At 38.1% G+C, this 27,976-nt stretch overlaps 1 protein-coding gene across 4 annotated transcripts in view; it reads left to right on the top strand.

Annotated features, from left to right (window-relative positions):
• FGF12 (fibroblast growth factor 12) overlaps nucleotides 1-27,976 on the top strand; it is a 144,492-nt gene that overhangs the window by 83,537 nt on the left and 32,979 nt on the right. For 3 of the 4 annotated variants that reach the window (XM_053458707.1, XM_053458706.1, XM_053458705.1), the window contains 2 exons: nucleotides 19,309-19,419; nucleotides 22,265-22,368. In XM_053458707.1, coding sequence (XP_053314682.1) covers nucleotides 19,309-19,419; nucleotides 22,265-22,368 — 215 coding nt within the window. Of the gene's footprint in view, nucleotides 1-640; nucleotides 1,469-19,308; nucleotides 19,420-22,264; nucleotides 22,369-27,976 lie in introns of those variants that run through there. The other variant, XM_053458704.1, reaches the window with a different exon arrangement.

The raw sequence follows: 27,976 nt of genomic DNA, 5'->3' as shown, positions 1-27,976 counted from the left end.
CCTTTGGTCTGCCGGTGAGAATTTCTCATCCAAACCTCGATCACGTAGGATTGCGTAGAGAGGAGAGATAGCGGAGACGGGAAGAATGAGAGACACGGGGACGCTGCAATACAACAAGCTGTAGAGGAGCTTCCCATGCAGCAATGCCTCACACAGGTCTTGTGGCTGCGTTCTCTTCCGAGTGGCTGAGCCCTGCGGACCTATAAAAGCGTGGTGCTCCCCCACCTGCAGCTTGTTGAGTAACGCTGTACTTCCTCCCAACATCAGTGGGTTCTTTAACCCTCCACCACGCAGGGTTTTATGCTGCCTTTAACATGGTCCTTTCATTGCTAGGTTACAGGGACCCTTCAGAATTTAAGAACCGAGGCCTCTTGGATGGTCTGCATTCAGACTATAAGTTGGATTTAGGACAAGCACGGGGGTGTTGTGCGTTCTCCCCTAAATGAGGAAGTTATACCATTGGAACTTGGGACCTCCCCTGCTACATCGGGAACTCCCCCTCCTCCGATAAGTTGTGGGTTGGTGTGTGTGTGTGCATAATGTGCCTGTGCTGGCTGACTTTGTGAGAAGGGTGACACTGCCACACGCAGGCTAATGGATTTCTTGTAGCGTTTAGAAGATCTACGTGTGCTAAATGAATGACAAAATCGCTCGGGATGTTTGATCCCTGCTGGGATTTGTGACACACACACTTCTGTGACCTGGCAGCGACAATTATAAGGGATGCATCATGCCTGGGTCTCGATTGTGCAATAAACCAGCCGACTGTTTGATATATAACAGGAAAAAACCGTGACCTGTTCGTGGGATCTGCCAGGATGAAGCTGCAGAATTCTGTGTGTTTCTAGGAATGAGACACCCTCTTCTTATATAAATCTCTTTTCACCATCTGCTGGGACCTGTTGTGGCTGAAGTCCCTGCACCTGAACCTTTTTCCGACAGCATCTATGCAGCATTACAGAGCAGGGGGACACACGGTGGAGGGTCCCAGTGCAATGGAGAACTCCTGATCATACAACCCCCTATCCTGGATGCTGATTCAACAATGGCTAGAAAAACCTGGAATTCTTTTACAGAAGATTGTATCTATTTTTCTAGCTTGTTTTACCATTAAGGAGAGGGTCACTTGGTGACTTGCATTGACTTATTTATACTCCGATATAAAGTGATTGGTATTTTTTTTTCTTTTTACTTTATTGTCAGAGGTCCTTGAAATTATAGGACCTCCCTTAAGACACTGACAATATTCCGGGGGGCTTTAGAGGAGCCATGGCTGCGGCGATAGCCAGCTCCCTGATCCGGCAGAAGAGGCAAGCCAGGGAGAACAACAGTGACCGAGTCTGCACGTCCAAACGGCGCACCAGTCCGAGTAAGGACGGACGGTCACTGTGCGAAAGGCATGTCCTGGGGGTCTTCAGTAAGGTCAGATTCTGCAGCGGAAGAAAAAGGCCGGTGAGGAGAAAGCCAGGTCAGTGCATCATAACCCCAACCTTGAGTGTGAGGGACTCTCCTCTACCTATGGTGTGTGGGAGAAGCCCTCCCTACTTAGTAGCCATGGTGTGTGATAAAACAGGCATCAGTGACCCAAAACTTAGTGTATGATTGTTTCCCATAAACAGCCCTATCGTTTAGTGAATGAGGGGTACAGTATTAGCTCATATTACACAGGGCGGTTGCATGCTTCACTTTTACAGGACATATGACCTTTATTAATGAAAGATTCTGTCTTGATCTTGCACAGTCCATCAATGACCTGCCTGGAATCACATTTGACACCTGCTCAGACCCTTCTTTAAATTTGCCACTTTTCCCCCTTCCCCCAGCTGTAATAATCTAAAATAATCTAAAATATACATACAGTACGCAGATCAGCTTCCGACAAACATTTTCCATATAGATAATTTACACTCCCTGTGTATGGATGTTAAATTCCAGTTAATTGCACCCTTTCACAACATTCTCTGGGAGACGGCTATACTGTCAGCTACCATATAGCACAGGCAAATCTAATTGCTTCACTATTAACCCTATGCATGTACTGTATCAAATAGGACACATCTATGATTACAGCTAATGGGAATAGCAATAATGTGTGTATGTATGTGTGTGCGTAAATATATATATATATATATATATATATATATATATATATATATATTCATACACACATAACCTTTACACTTTTAAAAATAAATAAATAAACCGCATTTCTTATCATTGCAAAATGAATATCTAATAATTCAATTGAAGTTCCTTGTAGGTAAATTAATACGGTAGTTATTATTTTTCCAAGCATATGAAATAGCCAACTGTACTAAAAGGTAACACAGTTTTTATATATTTTTTTTGCTAATTAGATATTGTACCATACACTGCTTACAGCATTCTTGTCATAATTCACATATATCTGTACTGTTACGAGGTTTTACAGAGAGTTAATCACTATGTACAGAGCTGTTTCAGCAAGTTTTGCACCCATATATTTAGGGGCCGTCTTTGCTGGTTGATGTAATTAGGAAGATGAAGCGACTTGATGTCATCTTTAATTATAGCTTGTGAAATAAATCCTAAATCTTAAGTAATGAATGTGTAACTTTAAAAAGCAGTACCGGGAAACATTACAGTTGTAAAATCCATGACAATCCTCTACACCCACAACAAAAAAATAACATTTTGGGATACACTATATATGTTATGGAGTATAAATTCGACAAAGTCTTCATTAGTCCCATTTAGAGCCAAGGCTGCATTCATCTCACAAATACCCTGTGCATACACATACCTGCAAATATACAGGAGAACCCCATATGTCTCCTGTTCTATCTGTTATATCTGTTCTATACTTTCATTTTTAGGAGAGTCTATGACATCATCTACAGTTCCGCCCCAAAATACGGTATGTGGGTAGTGTTGTGATGTGATGTCATTCTCCGTCCATGTAATGGCGTGAATGCCGTATTTGTGCCCTATTTCCCCCCAGTTGTTCGGACCGTTACTGTTGAGGGCCGCTTCTCGTGGTGATAAATTAATGGGGTGAGTGCTGCCCTAGGCCAAGCCAAGCCCTCTCCAAAAGTCTTTGTATTGTTCTTATATACAGTCAACTTATACCCCTGTTTAAATGAGACAGTGCCATGTTTGAGACCCACGTCCTCAGAAAGCTAAAAGAGTAAAGGCTACATATATTGCAAAATTGTATTTGTGCCAGACTGTTTCTTTAGCTACCAGAAAATGTATCTAGCATAATCCAGGTCTTTGTAGAAATACACAGTTTTTTTTACAATTATATATTAATAATAGTGAGAAGATTAGAAATAAAATTAACTACTATCACCTTTAAAATGTGCTTTCTGATTAAATATCATCACATTATCATGCAGTGAGTGTATCCTCTTCGCTCCTCTATGCAGATATCTCGTTTTAATAACTGCATCGTACAGAGTGCAGCGGTATGACATCATACCTGTGTTCATGACCTGTGTTCTAGACAGTCCAATGGAAGTAGCAAGTTGCAGAGATCTTTGCCAGAGATGCACAGATCTCTGCTTCTAATATCTTGCAAGCAGTTTGCTGCCCCTCAAAGCATTATGGACTAGACCTATAAACAAGACTGCATCCCATTTAGTTCTAGTAAAGGTTAATGTTAATGCTACAGCATACAAAGACATTTTAGGCAATGCTATGCTTCCAACTTTGTAGGAAGAATTTGGGAAAGCCCTTTTCTATTCCAGCATTACTGTACCCCAGTGCACAAAGCAAGGTCCACAAAGACACGGTTGGATGAGTTTCATGTGGAGGCACCCACAGAGCCCCGACCTAAACCGCATCGAACACCATTGGGATGAACTGGAATGGAGATTGCAAGACAGACCTTCTCATCCAACATCACTGCCTGATCTTACAAATGCTCTACTGGATGAATGGGCTAAAATTCCAACAGAAACTCTCCAAAATATTGGGGAAAGCCTTCGCAGAAGAGTGGAAGCTGTATAGCTGCAAAGGGGGAGCCAACTCCATATTAAAGCCCATGGATTTGGAATGGGATATCCAACAAACTCATTTAGGTGTGATAGTCAGGTGTCCGACTACTTTTGGTCATATAGTGTAGCCTTAATGGCTCACCTACAAACAATAATGTTGCTGTATTGTTTATGTTGTTATTTCCAATATTACTTGTTTTCGTAAAAGAGTCCCATTCTTTTAGACGTGTGTTAAAAATGAGGCAATGTGCATGTTTCTGAGCGTAGGAGAGTTAGCTAAATGTTAACAGCTTGGCTATCATTAAACTTAAAATGTAAAATGTACTGGGGATTACCTTCCAAGTGTCCCACTCCAGGAGGGGCAGCTTCTCTCTTTCAGACCCAAATCATTCTTAACTTTCTTGTCCTTCTGTCTTTTTTTTGTACATAGTAATGTGTGGGCAATAGACGTAGGTAAGGGTCCCTCATAATGTTTGGATTTGTTAAACTGTAGTAAACAATCATATATTAAATTATGAATTGGGAATAAAGTAGCGGAGCAGGCTTTGGTTACTCCACTAGCAGCTAGACCCTAGTTGCGTTCCCTAGTGGGTCTTCAAGAAATAAGAGACATAGCCCGGTGTACAGTGTCTACTCTGTGCCTACGTGAAATGTAGTTTACTTAAAGCAGAGGCTATATTTTTGTACTTGTTGGCAAAATACATTTGGCTCTGGCAATCTTGGTTGAGGAAAGTGTCACCAAATGGCAAAAGGAAATTGTAATTATCAAGTATAATGCCAAAAAACGTAATTCTCATATGTTAGTTTAAGCCCGAGTAAACATTGAGTTGAGAAATCTCACACCAGCGAGAAAGCGCTGTTATTAAGCTCTCTGTGTGTTCTTTAATTTACCCTTTCTGGTAAATTACATTTGTTGAAAGCAGACTATTATTACACTAATTGAAAAACAAAAAGTACAAACTATGTCTTTTTGATTCATTGATTATTTCAGTTATGCGTTAAATCCATTTATTAAAACTACTTAAAGCTTTGTTTGCTAAAGACGCTAAAGTCCAGTCGCAAATGGAGTTAAAACCTGCATGACTGATTTAACATGAGTGGAGTGTGCCGAACTCCTCTCCCACACCCTCACCGTGAAACCAATCAGCACAATAACTTAATGGGGAGGAATAATCATACATATACGAAGAACGGGAAGCTAAGATGGCTGCCCCTTGGATATAGACACAAGATGGATTTATGAATTGGTTATTTTAATCGGTAAACATTATTACATGGGTTTATTTTGTGTACTGAAACGTAAAATGGATTTGGGGAAAGTGACAGGTCTGCTTTAACGATGTCAAGAGCTGAGCAGATGACAGATCCGTTGCCACTAATGGACTGCATATGAAATCACGCGTGAAACATATAACTTTGTGAAATCTGATATCAGGGGGAAAAAAACAAATTAGAGTTGAATATACATTTTTTACGTATGTATAGAAAATAATATGTACATTAAAAAATTAGAAAGTAAAACAAAATAGAGAATTAAAACCTACTAATAAGCATTATATGTATAATTTACATATTTAAGGGAAAATGCTACAAGATGAATAAATGTTGTCTATGATTGTTTATCTTGAGTAGATCCGTTATGGGGTAACCCAAATAGAGACTGGCTGATGGTGATGAGAATTGTAGTCCAGCAATAAAGAAAGGACTACAGGTTGGATAAAGTACAGCCTCAGCTATTTTAAACTTTCATGGGCAAAACGCATTTAAGTGGTCATCCATGGCTACCCACACACCCTCAAGGCCAAGCTTATAACCTGATTTAATGGCTTCTGCGCTCAAGAAATAAATGTTAGATGCCTCTGCTAGAAAGATGTGATATTTAAACGTATAAGTTGTATGTTAGGTGTTGGCCTTCCTTTAAAGTTTAAGTAGTGCTAAAACGTACCTGTCTCTATCTACCCATCTATTATCTCTCTGTCTGTCTGTGTGTTTATAGACGTTAATATGTCTATAGGCACAATTCACAATACGTGGACCAGTAATGCATTGCTGGATCCCCTGGACCTCTATGGGTTAACAAAGAAGCCAACATGTTACTCTGAATACAGAACGATGTTCCTTTTAATTAAACATACAAAGCTGGATGTGTAAATGAAGTATAAGTCACAAGTCATTATACAGGATCTTTTTGCGAGTTCATATACAATTGCGGCAGCAACAGGGAGCGAGATGAAAGCTTCCGGCATTCCAAAAATATCTTAATAAATCCGATATATACCCGACGTTAGATCACAGCACGTCTACTAGTACCTAGCACATTATATGGATTAAAAAAACACACGAGGTGAAACTTGTCCCCAAGGGATTGTATTCTACCTAGATTTAGATGCATTTTGTGCATTTCTAGTTTTTCACTTTTTTAGCACATTTATACCCTGTATTAATTTTAACAATTGTTGATAATGACTTTTTGCTGTTTTTTTTTACATTTTACAAAATTGTATATTTTTCTCATTTCTTCCCGGCTTTCGCATCTAAATCAACGACAATGTTGTAACCGTTTCACAATCCCAAAATTTACTTTAACAAATATTTACAACCTAACGCCATTACATACAATACGCATTGTTACTATCATTAGTACACTTAGTACAACAGTTGATGTAGTAGACTTGGGGGGACAAAAAACACAAAAAGACGGAACAATGTATGTATGAACGTTTGTGACATTTGGTTCACTGGAAGGAATCACAACCTGCTTTGTGGAAATGACTGCTTTGTGTAGCCGCCGAGCACCAGGCTGTTACTGAAGAGGCATCTCTGCTATTAAGTGGGGCACTTGATTTCGACGATTGCGTGCCTCTTGTGTGTTGTGTGTTGCCCTGCAGTGAAAAGGCTATAGAGAGAAGCTGTGAAGGAGATATTAAGAGGGTGTTCGGTGATCAGAGACAGAACGTGTCGCCTCCAAATAAGACGTGGACTTGTCGTTTAACCCCCTCCTTTTGTCTCTGCAGGAAATATGTGAGATAACAGTTATTGGAGTGGTGCCTTGCGGGGCGAGAGGACAGAAAACCACTGAGAGCACTCTAATACTCTCTAAGACGGTATTACTTTCATTACAGTGACAGAGCTGTCCAAAATTACATTATGCATTAACTGCTTGAGGATAAGATCTGGCCAGTCAGCGGGATGAATAGTAGTTCTGCATCAAATCACTTAGGATCAAGCAAACAAATCCTGAAATCCATGTAAAGAAATGACAGATAATGAAACACTTTCCATTTATTTGTCATAGACACACTTTACATACATTTGTTTTAACTCTATTAACTTTCTTTCTTTAACAATGCATAGATTATAACACTGCCTTCATGTGACAGTTATCCATGAATTGCAGTCAGTACAGAGATTCATGCCTGTATTCAGTTATAAGACACTATGCCCTGAATATTATAAATAGTGTATCTGTAATATTTTCTATCTATAAATTGTAGACCAAATAAGCGGTAGACAAATACTAAACTAACAAAAAAAAATTGGCACATGGAAACGCATACAAAAGAATGGTTAATGTTACAAGTGTCACCTTGAGAAGGTAGCATCCAACCCTTATAGTATCATAATCTGTTCCTAACGCTTGGGGCAGTTCCAATACGTCTAGTGAGTATTTTGGTTGGCCTGTCGGCAGCATAGTTGGACCAGTTTGTCCATATCTTATGAAAGGAATACATCGTATTAGATACCACGTGAAATACGTGTTCCATTGTGTAGATATATTCCAATATTAGGACATCTTTAAGATAGGGTGGTTGCTCATTTCTCCACCATCGAGCTATAGCAGTTTTACCTGCCAACAAAATATAATTGCGAATTACAACCGAGGCAAAGTATATTCTTCAGAAACAGACTCAAAAAATCAATTTTCAGCTCAAGTGTTTGGTTGATTTGGGTTGTCTACTTAACCCCTTAAGGACAATGGGCGGTCCCAAAACCCATTGAACACAATGCATTTTGTGCCCGTACATGTACGAGCTTTGTCATTAAAGGGTTAATAATATCATAAATCAAGACTCTCCTTTCGGGCAGGACCAACATGTATGTATAACTGTGCCCCTTTTCATACAGTTTATCGGCTTTGCATATATTTTAATATGTGTAATACAGTGTGCTTCCATTATAACATGTTCACATTATAGATCCTACTCTATTTACTGTAAAAATAACAATGCCTGTAGTCATATTCTGCGGAAATTAATTTTATCTATAATGAGCAAAAGTACTAGTTTTTGTTCATTTTTTTTCCTACCACCTGCTCAATAAATACGAAATTTGTTTAAACCTCTCGGAAAGCTTTTTTGTTCCAAATGGATAAGAAAAGGTTTTTGATTATTAATACTGAACAGTGGGGTTATATGGTTCAAAAGACAATTCTGGTCATTTATCACAACCACTGGGGACAAGAACAGAATCAGTTTTTTTTCTATAGCTTTTTAGCACAGAACACATTTTGTTATACAATACAAATCGCATATATATTTTCTAGCCTTGTTTAAGTTGTTCTGTAACTGTTTATTGTTGAAACTTATTTTACATCGTGAATACAGATAGAAGATACGTTTATATTCTGTAGATAACATTCCACATACTTTAGAAATTACAAGTTCTATTTAGGAGCACCTTTTTGGTCATTTTTAGATAGTACTGATTACAAATTATTACATTTGGATTGCTTCGCATGAAGAATCTTGTCACAGACTAGATCTTAATAAATATGGTCCATCTATCATCAAAATTCTACGTATAGGACATAACACTGTGTTTTATATCACGAAAGCTGGTAGGGGACTCTGCTTTCCTTATGTGAGCAAGCAAGTACCTTCAACAGAGGGAAGCACCAGAGGCATTCATTTTACCTAACTCTATCTCTATGTATAAAGCCATGCCAGCTTTAATAACTTACCAGTTGTGCTGGGAAGGACATGAAACCAAAGCCCAATTTGTTGCAAAATGATTGAACCCTGTGCCACTAAATGTTCCATTTTCTACCCTCTTCTCACACATTCCGAGCTGCTGTCGTATGCCCTAACATACTGCGCTGACAGCCCTGGTTACATACCTGCAGTGCACCTTGGTGGCTTAAACGCAGGTGCTGAATGGGTCAGTATTGCCTCCCTATGATGCCCTCAGGGACATCTTTCCCCACCACCCAATGACACTTGTGGAGCTCCCTTACAATGCTTTTATGCTCATATTGCCCCAAGGAACTTTTAATTAGATCACTACGCCATACTCATGGTGGTACCAAGACACTGGACACCTTCGGAGCAACCATAGCGCTTCACATCCTCCCATCTTCCATCCCTTAAAGGGGTCAGAGGGAGAGATGATATGCTCAAAAATGCTAACATTCTTTCAGGCGATATAAGCTTTCCTAAGTAGGCTACACATGGAGTGAATCCATCTGAACGTTTGTGGTCCTCAGTCTGAATATAAAATGTTCTGATGGGTCAGATAGGGTAGTACCAGGGTTAGGCTCATTCTTAGCATGGCTGGGTGTAGTGACAAGAGTTCCCACATCTGCAAATATTTCCAAAGCATGTGTGTGTGTTTTTTTTTTTACTTGTTGCTGACCAAAACCTATAGTGCTACCCTGGTGTATGCATGGTATATAAACTCATATGAGGAGAGCAATATCTCAATCAAGTGTATAGTCCCCCACATCCCATATTTTGTAACATGTAAAAAGTAGATCTTCAAAGGTACCTGCAAGTATACCCGGAAATGACCCTGGGCTATGTCAAGCGTATAGTATTACAGAAATTGTAATTTTTTATTAAATTTTAGATCTTAAATTCATCCATTCCAGACCTCTAATGCTTCTTTGCTTTAGGTCAGAATAGTGATGAGACAATTATGTATGTTCAAAGATTAAATGTGATTTAATAAAACATTATAAGGATCCTAATAGTGCAGAGAAATATGGTTAGCAACCAGTCACTGCCAGGCTAGGCTCTCACTGCCTGCTATCACCGCCTTGATGTATGTTAGTGTTATAAATAGTTTATATCTCAGTAATTTTCTGTTATGCTACTTCTCTGTCTTACAAAATGGCCTGATTTTTACTGTAACATTTTAATGGTCAGAGTAACAAGGTGCTTAAATATCTTTCACTTAAAAACTTGATCGCTGTTATCTCATAAAACTCATAAAATCTTTTTTATAATAAAACGAGTTAGGAGGTTTATATATATATATATATATATATATATTTGCATAGTTTTTTGCATTTTTTTAAACAATGGCAGTTAACCCCTTCAGAACATGGAACATATCTTCATTTTCATCACGATGAATAAATGAATCCAACATGGCTTTCACAGTTTGCTGGGCTTGCGGCTGTTGTGCACAGTAGTTTCACACAGATGAGAAGGTTTATTTAGCATCACTACTCATGAATTTGAGCTTCCGTGGAAGAGCTAAATAATACATTACATTGAGATGCGTTTCACCCAGCCACCCACGCAGAAAGCTCCACTTTCCCGAGTTTTGGTCCCAGATCTCTTTGCAGTTACTTTCAGCATCTTTGGCAGCCTTATGCTGACAGTTTTATGGATGAAAACTGCATTTCCCGATTAAGATTGGAAATGGTATACAAATGAAAGTCTCTTGCCGGTACCTGTTATGCTCCAACACTAAAGGTCACCACCGACCTTTGACGTATTTAATTCGGTTTCCTGTAAAAGAAAAACAGATAAAATAGCTTGTAAGTCGACACGTTAATAAAAACAAAACAACTCACTGGTAATTGTTTTCTGGATTTAGGCCCGTATTAGTAAAACATCTTATTGTTGCCTAGGACTTCAGATACTATACAATTAACCCTTAAAGCACCCAGTACATTGTAAGCTTGAAAGAGCAGGGCCTGTTTCTACTGTACTAGTACGTCTAATGTTAGTTATTATAATAATAGTTTAAATAGTCTTTTTAAATATTTTCAAACTAGAAATATTACGTTGCAGTGGAGAGGAAAGGGAATCATAATTTTATATCTATATATATATATTTATTTGTGACCCCTCTCAAAAACGACTAAATGTCTTATAGATTGAGGAATCTATTCGCTTGGTTAATTTGATTCTGCACAGCTGCACCTTGATTGCAAAATGGACATTTTTACCACAACAGAAACATGACTTTTAGTGAAATAACATTATGCTTCGAGTGTAGCCAAACATTGAACGTTGAAATTATGTTGGTTGTGCTTACTTCAGCCAACAAGTTATTTTCTAGCTATTCTTCTGCATGACATTGATTAAGCAGAGTTTAGTGTTTTGGTCCCCAAAACAATAACCGAACATCACTGCACCTTTAATGTTAAAAGCAAGGGACTTCATAATGAAAGGGTAAACACTTACTGAAAGGGTTTCATTATTTGCATCAAAGAGCCCTGATTTGTAATCCAGGCAGCGTAGTGACCTTCATCTGCTTGGTAGCCTATGCAGTTTAATTTCTGCAGGTACTGACGATTCTCTACAAAATTGTGTATTTAAGGACTCCAAAAAAGAGAGAACATTGGTTACACCGAGAACAAATGCATATTAGATCAAGTTCATTTAATCAGCATTTAATACAAAAGGGACTATTTTGAATTCTCCGCACTGTGAATTAGTGTGCTGCAGTATGTAAAGATTCCAATTACTTGTATGAAATCTGATCGCTCTCGGGTAATGGAGCAGTTGTAGGAGTCATTTGAGTTTTCTGGCTATCCCCAGAATTATCAAAGGTTAGGGATAATTATTTCATAAACAGCCTTTGTTTAGATTGTTTTAAAAAAAAAGATGTATTTGCCCAATCAATGTCTATTTAATAGAAGACCTGTGTTGATTTTTTATATTTTTGTATACCCTTAAGAAGTCGGCAAAATCAATCATGAGCCACTTTGTATAATGTTTTCAGGAATTTCCTGAATTAACATTAATCAGTTAATGGCTCAGGTGGAAGATATTCTCAATATTCACTATTATAGGACCCGAAGACAAACTTTGCTCACTTATCATAGGCATTCAAACAGATGTTCCACCAACAATGCTAATTTTCTTAATCTCCTCATGTCCCCGTTTTTCTTCGTTTCTTCACAAGATCTGCATTCTTGCGAGTCAGTGTTTGATTACAGTAAAGATTTAATATCATAAAGCATATAGCATTCTCAAGCATGAGTACGGGTGGGTTTTTTTTTTAGAGTGAAAGATCCATCTGTTTGCTACTATTTCAGATTTGTTCTACCGTTGGGTAGCACCTTGGGATCCGAAATGGCTTATGGCTTAATAGGCTTTTTTTGTTGATGATGTTTTCATAGCATGCTACTCAGATCAGTTGTACAGCTCTGAACAAACCCATACATCCAGAGATCGTGCATGCTGGGAGCTGCAGTTTAACCTCGACTGGAAAGAAGCCCTCAGCCTTCGGAGGTGTAGCGTACCATAAATAAACAACCATGGTGGAAAAAAATAAAATGCAGTGTTTACTTGGATCTGCAGGGATTATTCCAATAAATAATAATTTGAATAATACAATATATATATATATATATATATATATATATATATATATATATATATATATATGCCCCTTTTATCTAGTTTTTTAGTTTTTAAACTTATTTTATTGCTTTCATTTCCCAAAGAGTGCATACAAAAATAGCATTAATTGTGCAACAATAAAAAAAGAAAACGCTCAAGGTGAAAAATACAGGCCTTGAGGTTAATGGAATATTGCCGCATCAAGGGGACGCTGTTTATCGAAGGACCATGCTGATTTTGTTTCTAGCGTTCACAGTTTTCAAGTGGACTCATTCTGTGTTCTCTCTTTGTGGAGAGGTCAACTAATTTAGTGTTATTGGGAAGGAAAACATACATAAAGACTGAATGGAAAAAATGTGTACTGCTGAGACATGAATATTCTTCTTATTTTAAATGCGTTATAGGGCTGGGTTGATGCATTTGGAAATGAGAGTCATTTTAGCTATATGAGGTGTGGCAGGATAGATTGCAAGAGAGTTGTGGTTTTAACTCTTTCACTATTTATTATGAAGGTCCACAGCAGGTCTCTCTAGCAAGGCTGAGCTGGCCCTGCAGAATGCATAATTTAAAGGGTAAGGGGATTTTGGAGATATTATACAGGGCCAGCCAAGCACTTGAGCTGAAACACAACTCTCCCACATACTCCCATGTCAACTGTCCCTTTAGTAGTGTGGATTAACAAGCATTCAGTAAATGATGAGGTTGGACAGACAAGCGGTCATACAAAATGAAGGCTCAATAATGATGTTATAAAATTCACAGAGCAGACCCTTGAGGACTCAAGCTGCCTTATACTAGAGTTACTAACTCATCCAACATGATGGGAGTTGTAGTCAGATGAACTGTTGCTAATTCATAGCCTAAATCGACAATGAATATCCGTTCAGAAAATGTGATTGCTGCCAGGAGAATTAGTAGCAAAGTAATGAGATTTTTCCCTTTTTTATTCAGCCAAATATAATGGACTGGATTCTAATTTCTAAAGTAATAAATACAGTATATAAATAGTTATATTTCCAATTCATTCCACGGCTTGAAACAGAACAAATTGAGACAAAAACCAAAAAAGAAAATTAATCCAGTACAGTTACGGAAACAGGCAAATTAAATTAATTTAAATCCCCATTTATTCTGAAAGGCCCCAGATCATTTGAATACTGTTTGATATACTATTTAGTTAGTTGTTAAAAGAAAAAAAAAGAAATCTATTTAGAATGCATACATATTGGTGTGTTTCTGTAACAGCAGTTACTAAGTGACCCTAAAAATGTATATCACATTGCGCAGTTAATGTGCTCTGGTTTTATAGCCTCCATGCTGTTATTGTGAAAGCATATAATCCATTGTACTGTTTATGTTTCCCATACAGATTTTATTAAGGCAGCATTTTATGCATTGTTAACACAGGACTGCCTATGTTTTATAAATGTAATCTATCTAGGCTTCTTATAAAAGTAGAGCTTTTATTGGTCATTATCGGTATTCCATTTAAACATAACCAGGGACTTCTAAAGGTTGGCTACCTGGAGCGTTCCCTTTTTCTGGGGGAGTAACTTCATGAAGGTGTGGGACTAGCTACCAAATAGTTATATAGTCTTTAGTGGATGGGAAGGGCCGGGAGTAGATAGGTCATACCACTCCCCTGCCTGGAAAAAGATGAAACTGATGCAGAGCCCCACTGCCTAGGAACCGGCAGGCGCCTGAATATTAGTGTATTCAGAGATTCTGTGACACTAACATCAGACTTTTCAGCAGCAAATAGAGTTAATATTCAGATCATCCCAGATCACTAATGGAGGATATGGTGCGTGAGGCAGATATCATGTGACATCTCCCGCTGGGATATATCAGACTTTGATGAATTTGGTTCTAGACTGTTATGCTGACTATCTGAATAATGACAGCTTTGAGAGTCACATTCTCTGGAAGTTTATTATACTGCGCCCAAATAAGTTAATGCACAGATCAGGTGTGAATAAGCCATCTGTGTTGTCTAATTGTGTTCCCAACCACATTTAATAGACTTTAATAGATTGTAATATTGCACACCTGTATAGTATTGTAAGTTGAGTGCACCTCAAATTACATATTAGACAGCACATATGAGTTCTACAATGCCCCCGAGATCCATTTTCTTCCATGTCTCACCATTGTCCCTCAGACTGAGCCCAGATGCCACAGAATTTTTCACACTGCTTTTCTGTGCGATTAGAGAGAACACAAATATGTTTAATGTAAGTTCTCCCAGTCATTATGACTCATTTCTTCTCTTCTAAGCCTACATTGTTTGCATAATGTTCTCATGTTCTCCATGCTTCTCCCTGCCCTTGCTTCCTATGTCTTCTGGACCACATCTTGTTGTGGCAAGATTGGGTAGAAGACATCCAGATCACATCTACACAGTCATACCCAAGTCTTTATATGGTTGATATTGAGACATAATTGATGTAACCACAATGGTGCGAAATGCAATGACTTTTTATGTGCCACCAGCAGTGTGTATAACAATCAAGTTATACGAGATTCACTTCAGTTATGCTCTAAACCATGGGATTACTTCACATTTTGGTCTTCATACCTTCCCTCTACTGGCTTATGCCCAACAATGACACTTATTAGCTTCCTGACAAATAGCAAAAGAGAAAGCTGATGTTTGAATGCAGCCACTTCCAACATTATTTTATTATTGGAAAATTCAATCAAAGTATCCATTGTCATTATAAAGTAGTCTGTCACAAGGGTTAATTTTATCTTCTTGCAGAAAGTGTGTCTTTAAATTCTGGGTGATCTGGGTGAAGTCACATATGGACTTTGACCACATTGCCTGGGACAGTGAATTGGGTTTCAGTTATGAGCATACCTGGGAACCTTTAGGCTCCGGCTACCCGGATCCCCCTCCTTGCAGGATGCGGCCAGGACTTCCCACTGACGTTGCGGGCGGTCCCACCGACGTCAGTAGACATTCCTGCTAATGTTGTGGGACACACTCACCTTTAAGGCAGGAATGGGTGGGGAGTAGAGTGTGTCAGGACCCCACTCCGGCGACTCGGGTAAACCTGGGGAACCGGAGAAGCAGCGCTTCTCCCAGAGTCTCCGGGCAAAATCTGTAGAGTTCCTAGGTATTGTTATGAAGGTAAACTTATTCTATCAGACAAGAGCTGTATCTCCCAAGTGTGAACGCTTGCTAACACTAAAACTGAATGCTATCCCACACTGTTATCAGAGGGGAAATATATATACTTTTTTTTAATGTAGATGTTTACTATTAATTTGCCTTTTCCATCTTAATTGGACTAATTCTTTCACTGCTTTACCAAATCAATTTTCTTTTTCTTGCTCCAGTAAAGTGAAAGCAGTTTATGGCCTGTTTGAAATATTATTGTTATTTTCTATGGAAGGAGATGGTAGTTTGAATAGAGTCATAAATCTAACACCTTGTGATAGTTCACATAGAGTAACTGTGAAACAGAGTGACGTATGTAAATTGCAGATGTGAATGCTAATCGCCCTTAGCCATGTTTAAACACATTTCAGGTTTATATGCACATAGACGTACACGCACAGAGAACTCATGACTGCGGGATTGCCTGGTGCGGCCTTGCTCTTACCCTCGTCCCCCTTAGAAGACCTCACAGATTTCAATTACAAATAAATTTGACTTCCGCTAATACAGTCGTGTGAAAAAAGAAAGTACACCCTCTTTGAGTTCTATGGGTTTTAGATATCAGGACATAATAACAATCATCTGTTCCTTAGCAGGTCTAGAATTTAGGTAAAGACAACCTCAGATGAACAACACAAGACAAATCTCTCTTCTGTGTGTGTTTTGGAAGCTTTTATAACTTGCTTTGCCTCTTTCACATAGGTCAGCGTATAATTTACCATTACAAAGCCATAACAACTGGAAAATCAACAACCCTGGCCCCTAATGGAGCAAAGCCATGTCTTAGACAGCCTGTTTCTGCACCATACTCAGGCCAAATAACCCCAAACCAGTCAAACCAATAAACAGGGCGGGCGGATGGGAAAATCGCTTTATAGGGTGAAGTTTTGGGAAAAGAGGGAGAAAACACAATACCAACTGTGGTGTTAAACCACACCACCCACTATAAATTCATTTTTACTGTGCCCCGTCTACTGATCTATGCTTAAATCCAAGTGGAATTAACCCATTCCTGCCAAACATATGTGCGCTATCCTCCCCCAGTCATGCCACTTTTCTTGGGAATTTACCGCTTATCCTTTCTTTCCACTGTAATACTGTCCTGCTAGGATATGCAATTCAGGAGATGTTCTTAGGTGTAATAATTAACAGAGCTCTCACTCCATGGAAAGCAGTCTCTCCACTTTGTATGCAGGTCTTTGGAATGAATGTTTCAAAACAGTCTAGGGGTTTGTATTGCACAACATTGAGTTGCCCTGAGGGCTTCATACTGGCATCCAGTTTATGATTTAATAGGTATCCATGTGATTTCTACCTCACTGGTGGAATGGTCAATGTCTACTATGGGCAGCAGATATCTCAAGCTTATGCTAGAGGAAATGAGCTTTTTCATTGCATTATATAACTCAATGGCCTTTCTGGATGAGACTCAGTGTGATACATTTAACGCTATAACAGGAGACGGAGCTAACTCAAGTACTTCCTAACCTTTGGACCACTGCTATAGAGTAATCACTTGGACAACAATGGTCTGTATCCTATTTTAAAAGATGGCTAATCAGATCAGATATGCATGAAGTTGGTCTTAAAGCATTATGGAGAATGCATGTGGTTGAGCTTTCATTTTACGTACATAAAAAGATCATCTGAATTAACAAAGTTAACATGAAGAAATTAGGGAAATGCTCTGTATTCGATGTGTTTTAACCTTTTACGTGCTGTGCAGGGTAAAGCAACATGAGACTTTCCAGTGTGCGCTCAAGCTTCACTGGAGTCCACAGGGTACGGAATGTGGGAACCCTTATACCGTATTGCTACGGGCCTTTTGCAGCCTGACAGAATGTGTTTAATAATGCGGAAGACACACACCACAAGGGATTTTGCAAGGCAGAGAGAACATCTGTCTTTAGATCCAAGTGATAAAAGGAGGTTTGCCCAGAAGCATTTCATAAATACAATTGTGCCACATTTTCAGATTTTCACTGTTGCGCTGCCAGATTGTAAAATGGAACAGATTGCCAGCTAATAAAGCCAACGTAACACATTTACAAAAAATGAAGGAACGCAGGAATAAAATAACAAGTAAATCCAGCTTACTGACTGGTTATTAGATATTAGTAACTAGGGTCTGCTAACATTTGGAGGATGTTATATTATATTTTATTTAAATTCCTTAGCAGGACTGAACGCATGTATACAGAATCCAGGGGCCAACAAGAACTGTTAGGAGCCAGCTTGATTTTCTTTCAGTATACTGGAAAGGAAATATCAATGCGACCTCTAACCCTAAATTTTCTTAATTTAACAGATCTGTTATAAAGGCCAGATCTTTGACTGTACTAGCCAAAATAACTAGGGGCCAATAACTATATATATATATTGCCTCATGCCATCAGTGGCATTTATTACATCATATTGTGCTCATCCGGTGCTTGACGATTTCCATTCTAAGCCATATCATTGTCAAAATGAAGCTGTAGAGCATAATAATAAGTTGAAACATTATCTATTTATAAATAGATAATTAGATGCATATAAATGAATAATACCAGATATCATTAAATCGTCAAACAAAATTGTAGCTAAGAACATAATTGCTCTTGGCTAGCTCATTGGAAGGGTGTCGCAGCTGTCCCGCTGTAGCACAAGCTTCTTGTCGGTCCCATAAGCATGGTTATAGTTTTCAAACTGGGTTTAATAGACTCAGTGGGTTTCGTATGTAAATGCCCACGCTGGTGCAAAGTGGTTTATATAGCAGTCACTGGAATGGGGCAATAAGCAGGATAACTCCATTGTCTGATTTGATGATACAATTACTTATGAAACTTTGATCAAGAATCCCATTTTGACATGGAACCCTTCTCCTTGAAAACTGTTGTAATGCTAGTATATTCTCTGATCAGTTGGTATATATCAGCAAGTCTAATTTGTCCAATTGGTCCAGCAACTTGATGCCTTCAGGTTTTTAAAAAATTCATATACAGACCAAAATCAATTGATTAACCCTTTGTGTAGAAGTGGATTATGTCCATAAACCCCATTTGGTGTTTGTGTGTGTGCGAGTCTATATGTGTTCTTATTAAAGTCTTTTATCCAATTACCATATATTATGCCATTGATGATAATATTGGATTTCACCTTTACATGGATCATAAAGGAAGCTGTGCGCCAAACAGGGTTACTATTAGTTAAAATGAATAGCTTTATAGATGGCTAATGAATAGCTTTATCTGTGTGATACGCAGAACTAGTACAGTTTATAAATGGACTCATTTCGTTTGCACTCCATCCTTACCATTGCAAAGCAGATAGAAGGCAAGCAATGGTTTCATTACAAAAGCTACATTTGACCTTGCCGGAGACTGGAGGCTATACGTTGTCCATTTGTTCGCAGTAATTTGGTTTACAATTTTCCGTGCATGCTCTCTCTTAATACAATTGCACCTCTTAGAATCCCATATGGAAGGAACCAGGGGCAGGTGATCCAGCCTGCCATAATTAGCTCATTCAATCGCTATCTTGGCCACTCAGCATTTTTCCCCACATACAATCACGGAGAATGTTTCAAAGTGTTGTATTTATTTTACAGAACCCCAGCTGAAAGGAATTGTGACAAGGTTATTCAGCCAGCAGGGATACTTCCTGCAGATGCACCCAGATGGCACCATTGATGGGACCAAGGACGAAAACAGTGACTACAGTAAGGAAAATCACCCTTTTAAGCCCAATTGTAAATCAAGTTCATGGCCTGTTGAGTTTCCTATCAGAGCCTTAATTTAGCCAAACATCAGAAATAAATTAGGGCTACAACAGCTGTTCAGTATGAGCATGTTCATTACTAAAGCACTGTGTTTTTTTCTAATAGCACACTAAGGCTAAGAGGATGGTTTTTTTTTTTCACCATCAAAGAATGGCACCATAACAAATAATATTAAATCAGACCACTCACCATATGTGTGTATATATATATATATATATATATAACACACACATATACAGTGTATATACATGCACATAAATATATATTACTCTATATATAAAGGGAAGTCGGAGCAATCCGACTTCCTAGCTGTGGTGCACTGGACTGATAACGTACAAAGGAGACAAAAAAGGGCAAATGAGATTTGCACAAATGAACAGATACCCATTGCCTAACCCATTTCAGCCTTTATCGAGATATATATATATATATATATATATATATATATATATATATATATATATATATACATATTGCGCAAACAAGTACATAGCTATGGTGTATTGTATTTACTGCAAACAGCTTGATATTATGTAGTTATGATTGGTTGGCACCATACCTGGGAACCCTTCATGTTTGACCTGTAGTCTCCTGGTCATATTCTTCTTCCCTGGATCTCCAGTTTTGTCTTTCTCTGGGCAAAAGGGTAGCTGGTGTCTGGAGATAGCCCTGTCCCTATGTGCAACATGGCCCACCCCGTCATGAAACCACTCCGCTAAAAGAGGGAGTGCTCCAGGTAGCCCATCCCTAGTCTAGGGAATGCATAAGATAGACTTGTGAGTGAGGGTCTCCACAGGAGACATATACCCTTCCAATTACATATATACTATGTTATTGGTATGGTATTGGTAAAATACAAATAATGCAATACTTTGATGCCTACCCATTATGTTAATACACACAAACCTTACACGTTACACAAATGCTTTAATAATTGTTTTATGCATTAACATGTGGTTAGTTTAACCCTACTATGCTTTCACTTATCATATAATATTTCTCAGATACAGATATGTATCTGTGAATTCAGGGAGGTGCATGCAGTATAATGGCATTGGGATGTTTTCATACCTTGTTGGGTCAAACAGTAGAGGTCATTAGTCTCCATGCGCTACATTGCCTTTTATTTGTGCGTATATATAAAAATGTATACAAAAAAACCTATGTTGAATACAATGTACACATTTGACAAATCTCTATTTTGCCAAAGCAGCTTGTAGTCATATTTAGGTATATTTGTGTGATTTTTTTTTTTTTAATGAAAGCTTATAGTTGACTCATGATGTGGAAACCAAAACTCAGTGTGATCAGTATTCATTTTGTATTTAGAATGAAGCAGTCAACTAATATCACACAAAAAGCATTGTATTGCAACCTCTTAGCTATTATGTCTTGAGTAATATATTGCCGGTTTACTGTTTTCTGAGAAGTGGTAGTAAAGAAATCGGAATTAGTATGTCATTTTCTTTTCCTTGTAAGAAACCATTCTATCAATACAAAAGAGAAAATAAGTCTTTATTGTCACAGAGTAGACTGTAAAACATTATAATAAAGCCCTTCTTTTTCTATTATATAGTGTATTATCTTGTTACAACCTTACTTTCATTATGAGCAAGGTGACAAACCATACAAAAGACATCAAGGAATAATGGAGTGCAAATTTTACGTGTTTGCCAAACCAAAGAGACACAGCTGTTCAATATAGCGAACCTCGAGACTCTTCAAATTGGGTTGTAGTGTTTAGACTCAAAGATAATTAACACATGTCACAAGTTTAATTATTGTTAAAGATTTCTATTGCTTCCAATATGGTCTTCGATTACAATTAATATATTTCTTCCACTTTCGGCCATCACCTAGTAAATGATGAGTCATAAACTGTGTGTTTGACAAAGCAATTAAAAAAACGCAATTAAAGTTTTGTACGCCATTGTTGTTGTGTTGTGTAGTCCAGGTTGTTGCCCTTCTAAACACAGAAGCTCTGTGATTGTGCTTTGCATATGTAAAAGTCCTGGGATGTATGGCTGTCCATACAGCTGTTTTTTTTTTATTGAATAAACTGAAACATAACATTTTACTGTGAATTCAACCAGTCCATAGTCTTCTGAGACACCTCAAACCTTACATGGTTCTTAGCTTAGAGTCCTTAAATGCAGTTCGCCTGCATATGACATCATATACTGGGGTTCAGCATAGGTGGCTGCAGAGGTAAGTTGTGGGCAGTGGCTGGCACCTTGTCCTGAGCTTTAGGGGATCAATAAATAAATCAAAATTATATTAATAATAAATATAATGAATTATATATACGAATTAAGGCCCTATTTGGGCCCCTAGGTGCTTACCTGTTACTTTACCTGTTGCTTACCTGTTACTTTACATTCTTTATGAGAAGCGGCGTTTAATTCAGATTAGTTATTTATTTTGTTCCCCTGCATATTTGAGCAAATAATGAAATACAGTAATGAAATAAACTCCAATACTATTATGAGTATGCTCACAAACTATTTGAAAACCCCTCACAGTTAATATGTACTGTGTTGTAGGTAAGGCATTTGCGAAATACCATGAAGCAAGTTTTTGAGTTGTCACCAATGGAATGGTTTAATTGAACGGGTTCCTACAGTATGGTGATGAAAATGCTTTTCATGCGGTCATTTAGTATGCATACCCCTAATTAAACAGTTTGATTGATTGATTCTGTTTTGTAGATCAATAGAATTAAAGTAGATTGAAGGGCACTGACCCTGGAAAAATAAGCTAATTTTCTATCTTTCTTCTATCACAGCCCTTTTCAATCTAATCCCTGTGGGTCTACGTGTGGTTGCAATACAAGGTGTTAAAGCAGGACTCTACGCGGCAATGAATGCTGAAGGTTTTCTCTACAGCTCAGTAAGTTTGGGGACATTTTAACCCCATACCTTTGATTTATCCAGATTTGAGTGCTGGTGCAGCAGGTTCAAGTAATTAACCCATTAATTCTTTGTCTGTCTTCTTGAGACCCTCATCATTAGGTGCTTTCCAATGTTGGCATATACTGTATCTCTTTATACTTGAAGTAATGTAATGGATGCCTCCTTAATGCTATAAAAGCCCAACATCTCTTCTCAAGACATCGCTAAACGATAGTTGAAGATATATTTTTAAAAAACACTGCCAAATTATCAGTTTATTAGGTGTCTGAAATATTTATTGAGGGGAAACATAATGTTTTACAGAAAACTGATATCTCCAAAATATAGCTAGATTTTATAACCAATATACCAGTCATTTTCATGTGTACAATTAACTTTTTTATTAAAGCAATTAAAATTTAAACAAAAGTATATTTTCCCAGTTTCAAAAATGTAATCAAGATGAAGAAATGCAGGCACCTTGACTATATCACACAATTAAAAAAACAACGCCAATTTGTCAGCTAAAAAGTGTGGTGTGGCTGATCTCCAAAACGTATATTTAACAAATGTTGCCTCGGGCATTTGACAGAAGATCAAGATGGCTTTGTGGTCATTTTGCTCCAATGTTGGAACTACCTTCCCTTAAAGGTAACCACTTTGATCATGTCTGGAGTCAATAAAACAGTGAAACATTTGAAAGCATAACACAGTAACGTGACATAAGTGTGATCATAATACAGTATATGTATCCCGACCACAGGATAAGAGGTACATACTGGAAATCTGCATTTCTATTTGTAATGTCACAGTCATTTTATTTCATGTTGTTTTGGATTACGTTGAATTAGTTTCCACAGTTACAGTATTTAGAAAACTTTTTAGACTACTAAAACAATTCTGGATTACAATATTTCACATAGCAATGCTACGAAACTTATCTTGACATTATAATTTACAGGGGAGGGATTTTGACTCCAAAACGTAATGTTTTCATCTAACATACAAGGCATATGTATATATCCAACCTAGATTTTCATTATATTAAATGAGTTAATTAATATAATGAAAACGTATTTCTAATCCTGAAGACCTTTTTAGAGATTATCCCAGTATATCTACTTGTGTAACTTTGCTTATGTGACCTATGGATGACTGTGCGTGTAATTGATTACACATCGAATATTAATTTATTTTACTTATACAATGTAGTGTTTGAAGCCATTTCATTAAGATTTTATGGCTGTTTAATACCCTCATACCGGCAAACATTCTAAGGAAAGAGGGGGCAGATTTGGGTCCCAAAGAAGGATACTAGGAAGGACTGTCAATACATTTGTTCTGACAATATGTATATAGTATCAATGAAAGTATTTATGAGAGGAACAACCCTGTCTGGGCCTAACTTGCACAGAGGCCTCTTCCTCATGTATTCATGCGCTGGATACACTCCTACTTGGAAGAACAAGAGAACTATTGAGGTCTGTACTGGGCAAACATAAATTGTTCCGGTGTAAATGGGATGCTTGCAAGCGAGATCTCTTGTCCCCCCCATGCAACCCACTGGGACTCGGATCAGCCAGATCGGGACAGTTTCCAATCCCCCCTTCCCGGACCTTCTGTCCTAGGCAGAATATGCCGTGGAGTAGTTTGAGAGTAAGGACATTTAAATATGTGTTTATTGCTAAACATTGCGGATCTAAGATGCATGAAAGTTTCATGCCTGGACTTGCGCAGTTTCCGGATCGTCAAATGATTTTCTTGGCATCCTTTATTTTCCACTTATAACACCTCACTATCAAGAAAATAATGTAAGATCTCGAAGCAAGAATTGACTTGCTGTGCTGTGTTGTTGAAGTTGTTTACCTTCTGATTTGCTGTAGTATAAAAACGTGTTTGTTTTTTTATTTGCTTACGAAATCATATATTTTTTTGTCTGCGGAGGCAATTGGAATGTTTATTTATTTAAATATCTGTGTTTTTTATTAAAGTGAAATTAATTATCAGAAACATTCTTGTTTTATGTGGTTTAATATGGCTTGGAATCCTCTGCCCTTTACATGTCACATTTGTGCAATAATTGTGGCACAAGGAAAGAGTTCTTGAATTGACAAACCACAGAGGTTGTGGAATTTGATGTTCATATGTAAATCAATTAATAATAATATGAATATATTGCTGCAGACCAAGTAATTGACCAGCAGCATGAGCTCAGATAACAAACTTAGTGGGGAAGTGTGTGGCTGATAAGGGTAGATCCACATCAACTCTAATTTTAGGATTAGAGGTGGGCAAAAAATAGCTGAAAATAATGTGCTTTCCTACAGAGTTCCCAAGGCCAGTCACATCATGTGCATTATGACTATTATGTCACATAAAATTATGCGGGGAACTCTGATCTGACAGGCGGGGAAGGTCTGCGCGATTGACGCAGACAACCCCCGCTGCTAGCCACACCTCCTTCCTGCAGCAGCGGAAGTTGTCTACGTGAATCGCGTAGACATCTACACCCTGCCCCAGCTACACACCGGGGACTCAGAAGTACCGGTAAGTGTGTGTGTGGGGGGGGGGGGACAGGAGGATCCAGGTCCCCTGCAGCTGTGGGGGATCTGGATCTTAGTCGTCTCATAGTCAGACCTATTTGAGGTCTGATTATAAGACGACCCCGATTTATAGGACGAGGGGTATTTTTCAGAGCATTTGCTCTGAAAAACACCTCGTCTTATAATCGAGCAAATACGGTAATACATGGCAGATATAAAGTAGTGAATAATTAAATGTGTATATGAGCAGTTGTTCCTGGATTGGACTGCAACTTTAACAGCTCAGTTGCCTTGAATAGATGTAAAGATGGATGAACCAGTCTTTTGAGAATATTCATAGGTTATGCGAGGAATAGGAAAATGTCAAAACTGAAAAAGATGTAATGAGGCAAATACAAAATCTAAAGAAATAAAATTCATATCCAGTAAGAATTCCACATATGTGCACCATTACAAAGGAACAGTCAGCAGCACAGCTCATAGCATTCATTTTAAAAACTATAGCTTATGCTTTTGTCTTTTGTTTTTTTAATTTTTCAATCAATGCACCAAGAGCTATTTGGTTTCAAAGTTGGGGCTGATTTTCATTGTGGAAGCTGAGATCCGTTTTAGAAGGTGTCATTGCCCCTAACGGTATAAAGATTGATTGGAGTATATATATATATATATATATATATATATATATATATATATATATATATATATAATGTGTATAAAGATTGCATTTCGCAATGGAAAGCAAGCAGGTCCATCATTTGGTATCTTCTAGTATGTTAGAGACTTATCTCTAGAGTGAGAGAACAAGAGGTCATAATCTAAAACTAGAGGGTCAGAGGTTTAGTTGTAATGTAAGGAGGTTTTACTTTACTTTAGAGGGTGGTTGACAAATGGAACAGTCTCCAATCAGAAATGGTAGAGGATAATACAGTGAGGCAATTTAAAAATGCATGGGATGGGCATATAGTTATGATGAATCTAAGCTCAGACCAAGGACTGATTAAGGTCAGAGTCTTTACATGGCCAGACGAGATGGGCCAAATGGTTCTTATCCACCATTAAATGCTATGTTTCCATATTTCCATTCTGTATGGGATTGTGCTGTGCCAAAAACATCTACCAGGTATTAAGGATGCACCAAATGCAGCAGTACTCTGTTATTAGCTCTTACCATGTGAAATAAAGCAAAATGCAAGTGATTTTACATTGAGACTAGTGATAAGTGCTGTATGATCACAGCTTTGCCTTCCTTGATCAAGCTAATTTAACACTTCTGTTGGATGAATTATTTTTACTTTCTCAGCCTTATGAGGTGTGTTTTAGCACATTTACAAAAATACCAGAGCTTAAATTCACCCTTTATATCACTCACATTCAATGGCACTGCTCCTTTTCAGGTAATACACTGGCTGTGAGGATCTGGGGATCAAACCCTTAACTCATTATTCTGCTGCGTACATTACCCCTTTTACCTCAACCTGTGTCCCAAATCACTCTGTCTGCTTTATTAAAGGGAAAGTTGACCGTCCCTGACTTCCCTTCTAAAGAAAATGCAGATTAGGAATGACATTTTATAAATAAATTAAAACATGGTTACTTGATGTATAAACGTCATGCATCTGCAGTCATATCCCCCTGTGTGGTCAGATGATTCTTGCCATGTATTGGCTGCTTAAAGTAGTCAATCAATAGCAGGAAAGTGCTCCCATTTAAATCAATGGGGAGCTTTCAGAGCATGCACACGAGGGTCTGACTGTCACCTTCTCACAACGTTCTCCAAGCACTGCAGCTGTTAGGGATGAGACTATGATGTGCACGGCCTAACACATCTTGTGCACGGGAAATGCAGGAATGCATGCGGGGGGGGGGTTGCTGCGGAATCCCCTCACAGTTTCGCAGACGGGACACTATGAAAATATTTGTCTAGTCAATATCCCTCATAGCAACTAACCCTACCAAACAGAAGTACCCTTTGAGGTAAATGTGCCATACTAGGTTAAAAGAAACTGTGGAAGTTTATAATAATGTTAACAAAAAAAACACATCCAGGGGTTGATCAGTTTGCTAATAGTTGGGTTTCTGCCGTAACTCTGTAACCGCTCTTAGCCTAGAAGTCATTTTCGATAAAAGGCAGCTTGTCGGAGCTGCAGTGTTGCTTCCCATTTCGGAGATGCTTACATTGCTTGCATATCCTACATACACTAAAGCTGCGCCATTGATTGGTTTGCTTCATTTGCACTCAGGGCATGCTACGTTTCTGCGGTAAGATTGCTAAAGTGAGATTACTGCAGGCTTCCTTTATTAATGTATTGTCTGTGCTATCTTTGTCGGTAACTCCACTTGTTATGCATTAAGGTGAGCTGCCTGTGCTGCTCTGTCTGCCGTTATATACACGGCGCGCGTGATCTGGGCTTCCTAAAACTTACTAAATCGAGGGAAATTGCAGCCTGTTTGTTTTGAATTTGTCCTGATTACAGCAATGATGTGAGGTGACTGGCAGCATTTCGGCCGGGAGGTGATTGATTGTTACCGAATGTGAACGCTTTGCATTGGAGTTGTAGAAGTAACATGCTTCCGCTGCTTTTGAGCCTTTCCATAAACAAAAGCGGACATGTAGGTAGAAAATCAGATTAGACTGCAAGATTTTTAGCTCTTGTTTGACCACAGGCAGAATTTTAGCCGGCTGTAGCTGAAATTTAGTATATTTTTGTCTCTTGTAGTGTCGAATACTCTGCCTGTTATGGAGAGTATCATGTCTTTCCATTTTTATGTTAATGAACAAATTTTGATGATTGTCAGATGTTCTATCATTAATATGAAACATAGTTAAATGGACGTTATATAATAAACTACAGTCCGTCCACAGTTTTGTTTATCTTGATGACTACTAAGTCATGTTATATGACAATTCCATCTGAGATCTCTCAGGGTAATGCAATGGCTAAAGTGCTGCGAAGGTTGAGAACCCACAATAGTTTTACTGTCCAATTTATAGTAATTTGTACTGACTTTCAATAAATTAACTTTTGATTGACATCTCAAGGTACACAAAGGGCAGGATGACAA

Source organism: Spea bombifrons, chromosome 3, assembly GCF_027358695.1.
Source record: "Spea bombifrons isolate aSpeBom1 chromosome 3, aSpeBom1.2.pri, whole genome shotgun sequence".
In the NCBI taxonomy this organism is placed as follows: domain Eukaryota; kingdom Metazoa; phylum Chordata; class Amphibia; order Anura; family Pelobatidae; genus Spea; species Spea bombifrons.
The sequence above is the reverse complement of the archived record's forward strand: the minus strand, read 5'-3'. Positions and strand labels throughout refer to the sequence as shown.